Source organism: Mus pahari, chromosome 10 (assembly GCF_900095145.1).
Source record: "Mus pahari chromosome 10, PAHARI_EIJ_v1.1, whole genome shotgun sequence".
In the NCBI taxonomy this organism is placed as follows: Eukaryota; Metazoa; Chordata; class Mammalia; order Rodentia; family Muridae; genus Mus; species Mus pahari.
The window spans coordinates 102,288,540-102,298,722 of record NC_034599.1 but is presented as its reverse complement, the minus strand read 5'-3'; the positions used below and the strand labels follow the sequence as shown (position 1 = coordinate 102,298,722).

Below are 10,183 nucleotides of genomic sequence, written 5' to 3'. Positions count from 1 at the left end.
TTCCTTCCCCTGACCACTGACCTACTTTTTTTTTCAGAGACAGTTTCTCTGGCTGTCCTAGAATTTGCATTGTAAACCAAGCTGGCCTCAAACTCAAGAGATCCACCTGCCTCTGCCTCCTGAGTGCGGGGATTAAAGGCATGTAGCACCAGATCCAACACCAGTACCCTAACCTCGAGAAAGGACCACAGTCATCTTGAAATTCCCACGTCACTCACTACCATCCAAGTTGGCACCTAAGCCACTATCAAAACTAAGCAAAGCTAACCAAGCCTCCTTTTCTCTACACTGGCAAGGCTGGCAAGACACCCACATGCTGTCTCTCTTCTTTCCCTGCATCCAGAATCACAAAGACATAAGGAGCACAGTGGGACTCCTCCAGGCGATGGGAAGCTTCCCCTAGTCCCACCTCATCCTGGTCTCCCTTTCACCTGCCCTAGGCTCACCGGCTCCCACACTGCCTGTGATGCAGACACACCATCCACCTTTTCCTTCCTGTGAGCCATGCTTGGTCCTGTCTCTTGCTCCTTACAAGTTGAGCCTCTATCTAGAACGTTCTTCCTCCCTTTCTTCTTCATGGGTCAACTCAAATGACTCGAGTACCCAGCACAGTAAAAGGCCAGAGCTTGACAAATACCTGTCACACAGCCTGGACAAAGGTGTGAGGGCAGGAGCGGGGTGGGGCTAGCAGGCTGCCTCAGGGTGGGAAGGCTCCTTGGCCGTGCTGCCCACCCTCACCTTGCCCTCTACCAGCGAGAGGAGGACCTGCTCCATTACAGGCGAGCTGGCTGGCACGGAGGCCTGGATGTGGCCCACCACAACGCCGATGGCTACACGGCATAACTCATGGCTCAGACCGGTGTTTCTCCGCACGAGTTCCATCAGCTCTGCCCCAATGGTCCTTGGCACAACTGTCTCGGCGGCTGGCTTCTCCTCTGTGGTCTCTGGGCTCAGGGCACCCTGAGCTTCCAAGTCATCAGGGGTTGGGTTTGTCTCAGCTGCTACCTCCTCTGTAGGGGGCTCAGGGGACGGTGCCTTGGAGGGAGAGGGCTGGGGCTGGGGCTGGGACACAGTAGTGTGGGCACCTCGGCGAGGTACAGGCGGGGGTGTGGGTGAGCAGCTGGGACCTAGCTCAGAGGGGCTGGAGCCAGTATAGAGTGTGTCCATGGAGGTGCTGCTGGCGGATGAGCCACTGGACACAGAACTACCTCCAGAGGGTACGGCCGTGCGGCCACCTATGAACAAGAAGTAAAAGCTATGCTGGGGCAGCCTGCTGGGGAGCCCCAAGCTTCTTGGCCTAGAGAACCTGACCCTAGTACAAGACCCAGTTCCTCTGTTAGGCCCTATCTCCTCACCAAGCCTGGAGGCCACAAATAGGGGAACTCTACCCAAGTCCAGAGCTCCCATTTGCCCAACATGGGCAGAGCAACCATTCCAAGCGCAGGGTACTCCCATCCCAACTACCCAAGCCTGGCCCTCTCACCACTCCCTGAGATCACCAGGGCCTCACGGTCTCGGCGCTTCACCGGTGGGGGTGGGGTGGTAGGAGCTGCTCGTCGAGGCTGTGGTGGGACCTGAGAGAACAGAATTGGGATCTAGGGGAGGACAGGCTGCTAGTTGCACCCGAGCGGACCCCTCGGTTCTCTGGATGAAGTCTTAGTCCCACATACCTCCTTCTAAAAGACCCTCACTCCATACCTGGTAGAGGGCTCCATCTGTCCCAAGGTGCTCAGAACTGGGCAGGCTATGCTGCCGTTCAAACCCAGTTCGACACAGCCCATTGGGCTGCCTAGATGCAGCAGCGTCCAAATGGTGGTCACTGGTGGATGGGGTCATAACCGTCGCACTGGAAGCTGAGGTGCCCCTTCGAGACAAGGTTTCTTTGCGGTGATGGATAAGCTTCCTGATAGAGAGACAAACAAACCATGATGGGAAGGCTCCTCCCTACACCTAAAGTACACACACACACACACACACACACGTACATGCATACACAGATACACACACATGTACATGCATATACACACATGCATGCACATACTCTCTCTCACACACATGTACATATAAACACATGCATACACATACACACACATGTACATGCACACACACATACATGCATGCACACACATACTCTCACACACATATACTTTCTCTCATATATACACTTTAAAATAAATATTTTTTTAAAACCCACTGCGGGATACTGGGACCTCACAGTAAAGGCCCCTCCTCATCCTCCATCTTCCCCATCATCCATCCCATTCTGTGAACCTCACACTAACCCTAGCACTGCCTCCACAGTGTCTTTGGTCCCACTGAAGGAGCCTCCCCACCAAAACGCTCAAGGGAAAGTATTCCCTCCACTTCCCAGATACTCACTGAAGGACTCCACGCTGCTCCAGGCTGTACTTGCCACCATCTCGCATGGCTGTGTTGTGCACAGCCTCAATGGCACGGTCAATAGCTTGGAGGACATCTTGCTCCATGCCCTAAAGGTAGGTGGGTAGTTAGACCTGGGTGCCAAGTGGGATTGGTCAGCCCAGACCCAGCCCAATCTGGAACTAGCCAAGAATTCTGGACACTAGAAGACAGCCAAAATGGAATACAGAATGAAGTGGTCAAAATCGTGTCACCTGGGACTCTGTGATGGTATTTTATATTTTACATTTAGAGGCTCGCATACACAGGCTCTCGGCAAAGACAATTCTAAAAAACTATAGGTCTAGAGAGAAACCATAGGAATCCCAGATTGGGACCAGGAGTCCAAACCTAGTCTCTCCCTGGACTTGGCTCAGAGCCCAGCGTGAGAAGCCAAAAGGAAGACTCTCATGTCTGGAATCCTTAATCAGTCACTCAGGATGCTGCTCCTTCACAAAACCAAGGTCACACTCCACAATAGCCTTGTCCCCACAGGGACCTTCCCAAGCGCTGGGAGGTAAGAACGGGTCAAAAGGACCCCCCTCCCAGGCTGCCCCGCCACCTTTTCACACCACCTTTGGGAAGGCACTCTGCCTCTGGTAAAGGAGGGACTTGAGAGACTGGCCTGATTCCTGGCCTATGTGGAGTCCATTCTACCCCACTGTCTGGCATGGAGGGAGATGTGGATTACAGCGGTGGGGCTGGCCAGCTGTGGGACAGGAACCCCCAAGCAGACCCAAGCACGCTCTAGGGTACAGTCTCCTCGTTTGTTTTGGTTGGCTGGCTGGCTGGTCTTTTGAGATGAGCATCTCTGCAGCCCAAGCTGGTCTGGAAATGGCTATGTGGCCCGGGCTGGCCCAGAACTCATGGTAATCCTCCTGAAGTCTCAGACTGTAGACATAAATCACTGTGTTTAGTTCTGGAGTGAGTTTAAGAGGTTTCCCTGGATAGGGTCAGATAAATATAGGGGTCAGCAAAGTCCTTCAGGTGGCAGAAGGTATGTGGGTGGGGCAGGGAGACACAGCTCCAGCGACAGTAAGGGAAAGTTTTGGAAAAGAAGGGCAAACACCGGGTGGAGTAAAAATGAGACAGAACTGAGGCAAGGGGTCTGACGAAAGAAACAGGACGTGAACAGAGAAAGGGGCCTTTCTTTCCTTCCCAAACCCCAAGCCCCACTGACCCTGGCTAGTGCAGAGGCTCCACAGGGCCTGACAAAGAGGCAGGGCTTCCTCAAAGTCTCCAAAGAGACCAGGGTGCTTAAAAAGCTGAGCTGGGTGTGACACCGTTTAGATTTTTCTCACCCCGAGCACCTCTAGAAGAGACTGAAGGTCTGTGAGGAGGTCCCTAGAACCAAGGGTCCCTCCCCTTTAGCAAGACCAGATGACATTTCCAAATTTATCACAGTATTTCTCTCCTTAACTGGGCTGGGACAGGATGTTTCCATAGCTAGGGACTAGGGCAGGACAGGAGTCTGGAACAGCCCAGACTGCCCTGGGTCCCCCTTCCTCCTGCAGTCAGAACAGGCTAGCTGGAGACACTGCAGCAGGTCTACTCTTGAGCAAACAGGAACTGGAGCAGGCTCCACTGGAAGGAGACCAGGGCATCTTCACAACAGGGGAAACCATGAAGGAGACTCACTTCCTCACAGTGTGGACAGCTCCCAGTCCAGGATGGAGCGCCCAGATTTCAGAGGAAGGAAACCAGAGAAGTCAGGAGTGGAGACTTGGGAGAAGTGGGGGAACCTTGTCTGTCGTCAGGGGCCAGGGGCCTTGGTTCCTGAAGGGTTGGGGAGTTGTCCTTGGGGAGAGCTTGATAGGTGGGCGGGTTCGGGATACAGAGATACTACAGGAATTGGGACTGTATAAGGGATGGGAATGCCTGTGGCTCTGGGGTCCAAGTGTGTGGGTGGGGTGGGGACTAAGAACCTGGAGGGTGGTTGAGGAAACAGGTGGTGTATGAGGTGGCACAGTCAGTGGTGGGCACGGTGATCTTTACGGTTAAAGGTGAAGGCTACAAACTGATTGGAGATGGGCATCCTAGGGATTCAGGGAAGGGGAACGAATAAGGGTTTGGAGGTCTAAGGGACTTGGGTAATGAATGGACTGGGAGTGTCTAGATCCAGCTCGAGAATTCTATGCAGATGGAGGCTCTGACTATCGATGAGAGAGAGTTCCTGTTCCAGAATTAAGCTTTTCACAGGCCTGCGGTTAGATGTCAAAGGCCTAGTCTCCGGTGGGTGTTGACGGCCCCTCCGGAGGGGTCCCAGTCCTTACGGCTCTTGGGACTTAAGGTCAGATTTTCATACTCCTTGTCTGGTAGAAGTCTCGAAGAATCTGACTGAGCTTCCTGGATCGGTTCTGCGTGCTGGTGAAGGGGTTCGGTCGAGAGGCCTGGGAAGGAGGGACACACTCACCTGCAGGCGATGCAGGTAGGCAGGCGGCACGTACCCGGTCTCGCCACTGCGCGCCCGTGCCGCTAACCACCAGTGCGTGCTGCTGCGCTCCAGCACCAGGAAGGTCTCGCCTGCAGCGAACGCCATGGCGTTGGGCTCCGCGGAGCGGAACGCATACAGCGCGCGGTACATGAGGCCGGGCCGGGCCGGGCCGCGACACGCCGGAGCTGGGTACGCGACGAAGGTTGCGGTGCCGGGAAGCCAGGCCCTGAGTGCCGCGCCGCCCGGCGCTTGCCCCGCCCCGCCCCGTGACACGCCGCGCGTGCGCATGCGCGACCGCCGGAACCCCGCCCCAGGAGCTAGTCGGTTCCAGTATTGGAGCGCTGCGCCCCCTCGCGGCCCGGGGAGGTTTGGCGGGGCGGGGTGGGTGTCTCCAGTTCCTTCAGGCCTCAGGCTCCAGTCAGCTGACTTAGGGTCCTAGCTCCCTCTCCCTGGCTTTCCTCCTTTCCCAGCTCAGTTGAAAGCGCTGCGTTCCTTCCCACCTCCTGATGAAGAAGGATGCTTATAGCCAGTGCGTCCCTGGGGACAGGATATGGCGTTTTGCTTTGAGGACTCCTGATCAGACATTTGGAAGTTCTTCCTGGGGAGGGGTCTCCCCAGCGCATCTAGGCCTCAGTGCCTTAGTACAAAGTCTCTACTCTGTCGCTGAGGTGGTGGACAAGTGTGGAGGACAAGGGACAAAACCAGGTCGTACTGTCCAGAATGCATCTTAGTTACCCACCACATACACACTCCCTTCATATACACTGGCTTCTTTCCTATCTTGAGTCTTGCATCTGTTTTATTTGAACACTCCCTTCTGGTCCACGCCCCAACTTGTCAGTGACTATCCTTTTGCTATTCTGTTGTCACAAAAGGATTCAAGTCTATGACCTAAGGTCATATTCATTCATAATGAATCAACCTGTGTGTATTCATGCATCTCCTGTTTTAAAAGTTGGCAGTCTGTTACCAACCCTGTCCTGCCTCAATGTCATAAATGCCACTTATGGGGAAAGAAGGGGTTAGGGCAGAAGGCTGCCAGGGCAGGGACTGAACACATGAGGTTTAAAAAACATGTTTTGAGTTCTGAATGGTGGCATAATCCCAGCATCCAGGAGGCAGAGCTGAAGAAAGCCAAGATCAAGACCAGCCTGGGCTTCATATTCATAGTAAGACTGTCTCAAAGAAAGAAAAGCATCCTTGACCTTCAGTTTATATTCAGCCTAGCCGTCCACATCTTTGAAATCCTTAACATCCCTGGGTCCTAGTGAAGAGGGCCTAAAGGATCCTTGCATATTCTCCACTAGAGAGCACAGGATAGACACATCATCAATGTTCCAAGGCAAGGTCTCACTGAGTGGTTTTGGCTGTCCTGGAACTATGTAGACGAGGCTGGCCTTAAATTCAAGGATCCATCTGCCTTTGCCTCCCAAATGCTGGGACTTACTTAGGGCAGGTGCCATCACATCAAAGACAAGGTCACACGAGCAGCCCCAACTGGCCTGAACCTAATAGCGATCCAATCACCTCTACCTACCTGAGTACTTAGAAGATGCGCCAGACTACACCTAAGCTTCACTAATCTATTTTTAGGCATGGTGAAGGTAGGTCCAGTGGGATATGGGGAGCTGCCAGAAGGCTCAGCCAAGACAAGAACTTGATATCCAGACCCTGGCTTTATCAAATGTTTCTGCCAATTTTTGGCATGTGCACGCACATGTGCACGTGCGCGCACGCGTGCACACATACACACACACACACAAACTTACAGAAGCTTTCAGGCACAAAGCAGTGGTCTTTGGGGCTATGCTGGCTGGTCTTTGTAAAGGATGAGGCTGGTGTGATTATGGGATTGCTGAGTAGGAGTGGTAGCAGGTGTTAAAGCCAAGACTGTCTGTGGCTACCAATAGACCAAAGACTTGTGGCTACTTGAGACCCCACCATGGGGTCCAGGATATCTGAATTACTATGACCAGCCAATTAATTACTTGCTGCCAATTACCAAGGAGAAATAAAAAGCTGGACCCAAACAAGGGTTGGAGCACCTGATATCCAGCTTCTTCTTATGCTGCACAGGGCCATGGGAAAACCTGTACCAATTGTACTTTTGTGTAAGGGTGGTGGAGACCAAGCCAGCACAAACCACAGTGACCTGATTAAGTCGTGCTAGACTGGGGAACTTTAGACAAAGCCAAGACTTTGTAATGAGTGGGCCAGGCCTGGAGACCAAACACAAGGTAAAGCTTCTGCAGGCTGGGAGTCAGTCTGCATGCTCTTAGAAAGAATGACAGCATTACTGTATACAATAAACAAAAAGATCTGTATTGGAACATTTACACTCAGGGAAGAAAGAGGCATCTGCATCCTCAAATGTGGAATGTTGAAGAAATAGTTAAAATAAATAAAAGGCTCTGAGCACAGCTGGGGCCGGCTCAGGCTGGGGTGGGGGTGGGGGTCACAGGGGCCACTGTCTATCAGCTCCAGGCTGCAGAGGCCAACACCTAGCCATACTGGCCTGCTTCCCGACAGCACAGCTGTAGGGGGACACAAAGAGTCTCTCAGACACTGGAACAGCCAGCAAGCTCACTCCCCACTCTCCTCGCTTATCTCTGTGACAATGTCTATCAGGCTCTGCAGCCCAAAGATATAGCCAGCATCCTGGCCCTCATGCACCACACTGTCCTCGCCATACAGCCTGCAGGTGGTGTGTGCAAAGTCAATCATGCGCACGTCCACTGAGCTGGCACCGATGGGCTTGTAGGCATAGGCACCAGCAGACTCATCAGCCGACTCTTCGGAGAGGTCCTCCAAGTCCTCAGCATCTGAGTCCAGGGTCACTTCTGGCCACTCCTTGCCATCATAAATGACCAGTAGGGAACTTGAATAGAAGCGGTAGGATTCCTGTCGTTCCAATATGGCCTTGAGCTCAGTTAGCTTCTTGAGCACAGGGCCCAGGAGCTCACGGCGCAGGTACCGCCCATTGTGAAAGAACTGGAAAAGCGCCTCCTTGAAGCCCTGCACCGAAAGCTTCCGCCCATGGTACTTGTTCATGAACATGAGCTGCCCGGTGCCCGCCTGGTACACCTGTGAGAAAGACCAGCAAGTCAGGCCAAAGGGCCATTTCAAGACCCACCCATTGGGTGAACGCAGGTGATGTGACTGGCTGTTCAGTGCATCAGTCACACAGGATAGGTCCCTTCACCTAGGTTCAGTCACTGTACTCAAGCCCCCAATTCTGCAACTAGATCAACAGAGGTGGCTTAACTTTGTATCCTAGTATATGAACACATACTATGGACTCGGCCATCCAGACTGGCCTCAGGGGCTCAAGTAGGGATACATGCTTTCCTTTTAAATCAGAAAGCAACAAATTCAGCTAAGGCCAAACCGAGGGTTTGCTTCTTTTTACTTTGGAATTTTTTTTTTTAAAGCTGAGCTGGGGCGTGGTGGCATATGCCTTTAATCCCAGCACTTGGGAGGCAGAAAATTAGAAAATGTAAAAAGCTGGAGATCAAACCCAGGGCACATGTATACAAGGCAAACGGCAGCTCCAGTGTTTTGCTGTGGGTCCTGGGTGCGGAGCCCACGGCCTCACGCATTCTAGGTGCGCACTCTCTACTGAAGCGCACCCCACTAAGTCTGTCTGCTCTTTTAAATGAAGCACACTGAGTACATGAAGGGCGAGTGGGGGGGGCGGAGTGGGAGGAGTTCCAAGGGGGAAGTATTCCAAATGTGAACTTCTAAGAGCATTTCAGAATACTACGTCACAGTGGACACCCTCGTAGTATCTGAGCACACTCACCTGCATGCCGCACACTCGAACACCGATGACCGCAGACGTGCTCTGCTGACATTTTCGGATCTGGTTAGCTGCTTTTTCCTCCGAAGCATCATCGCCATGCTGGCGTGTGCCCATCTTGAGGTCCAGGACACAAGGCACCTCATAGCGGGAAGTCAGATTCTCCAGTAAGATGAATTCTGAGTGGTTAAGGACAATAGCCCAGAAGGAAGTATTCACACAGAATGCCTCGAGAAGCCTAGGCCTGCAGGACACTCATCCATTAGGTGTATTGTCTCCCGTGGAGGGAGTTCGGGGTGGAAGAGAGGTCTGAGGCACCCCTATTTATCTGTCAGGAAACGAGGATAAATTCAACAGCGGGTGTATAACCTCAGTACAGGCCTAAGGCCCCCAAGACAGGGACACACATACTGCTTTCCTGACCTCAGCCTGGTAAAAGGTCACAGTCTAACAGCACTGTCTTCAGTTATAAATGCTGACAGTAAATAAGATGGATAAGTCCTGTAGCCTAAAATAAGAACTCTGAATAGTATGAAAGTATACTTTAATTGTAAAAATGTCTGTTTACTAGCCAAGTCTAGAAAGAAGAGTCTAGATAGTTTGAGACAGGGTTTGACCCGTGCAGCCCTGGCTGGTGTAGATCAGACTGGCCTTGAACATGTGATCCTCATGCACCTGGGTACCAGGCCTGTATGACCATGCTGACTCTGAGTGGTGCCAGGCCTGTATGACCATGCTGACTCTGAGTGGTGCCAGGCCTGTATGACCATGCTGACTCTGAGTGGTGCCAGGCCTGTATGACCATGCTTGACTCTGAATGGTGCCAGGCCTGTATGACCATGCTTGACTCTGAGTGGTGCCAGGCCTGTATGACCATGCTTGACTCTGAGTGGTGCCAGGTCTGTATGACCATGCTGACTCTGAGTGGTGCCAGGCCTGTATGACCATGCTTGACTCCGAGTGCCCAGGGTGCTATTACATCATTCCCTACTTACCAGGAACCAGTGCTGCCCAGAAGAGAAATCAGTAAGCCACAGCCGAGAGCTATATAGTTTATAACTAGGAATGGATTTTACATTTCTGGAGTGCAGAGGTTGGAACCAGAGCCTTGTACCTGCTAGGTAAGCACTCTACTACTGAGCCATAGCCTGCTTTCCTATATTATTATTATTATTATTATTATTATTATTATTATTATTATTATTATTATTATTATTATTATATTGAGACAGACCCTCACTGTGTAGTTCCAGCTGGCCTGAAACTAACAGATCCACTTGCATCTGTCTCCTTAGTGTTGGGATTAAAAGCACACGCTACCATACCCAATTATTATTACAATTATTATTTTATTTAAAGAATTTTAGCCAGCATGGTAGTGTACATCTTTAATAGTCTTCAGGAGGTAGAAGAAAGAGGATCTGAGTTCAAGGCCAGCCTGATGTACACAGTGAGCTCCAGGACATCTAGGACTACGTCAAAACAACAACAACAACAACAATAAGGAGGGAGGGAGGGAAAGGGAGGGAGGG

At 52.0% G+C, this 10,183-nt stretch overlaps 2 protein-coding genes across 4 annotated transcripts in view; both read right to left on the bottom strand.

Annotated features, from left to right (window-relative positions):
• The window catches only part of Nckipsd (NCK interacting protein with SH3 domain), a 10,151-nt gene extending 5,046 nt beyond the window's left edge, over positions 1-5,105 (bottom strand). Inside the window, exons 1-5 of the mRNA XM_021206965.1 lie at positions 4,832-5,105; positions 2,380-2,489; positions 1,699-1,903; positions 1,484-1,574; positions 739-1,235 (exon numbers count right to left, since the gene is read on the bottom strand). Of these exons, the coding sequence (XP_021062624.1) occupies positions 739-1,235; positions 1,484-1,574; positions 1,699-1,903; positions 2,380-2,489; positions 4,832-5,002 (1,074 nt within the window). The 5' untranslated portion in view covers positions 5,003-5,105. The remainder of the gene's footprint in view (positions 1-738; positions 1,236-1,483; positions 1,575-1,698; positions 1,904-2,379; positions 2,490-4,831) is intronic.
• Positions 5,106-7,153: 2,048 nt separating this feature from the next.
• The window catches only part of Ip6k2 (inositol hexakisphosphate kinase 2), a 25,940-nt gene continuing 22,910 nt past the window's right edge, over positions 7,154-10,183 (bottom strand). For all 3 annotated transcript variants that reach the window (XM_021207137.1, XM_029543270.1, XM_029543269.1), the window contains 2 exons: positions 8,655-8,830; positions 7,154-7,936 (listed from right to left, as the gene is read on the bottom strand). In XM_021207137.1, coding sequence (XP_021062796.1) covers positions 7,436-7,936; positions 8,655-8,830 — 677 coding nt within the window. In that variant the 3' untranslated portion in view covers positions 7,154-7,435. The remainder of the gene's footprint in view (positions 7,937-8,654; positions 8,831-10,183) is intronic.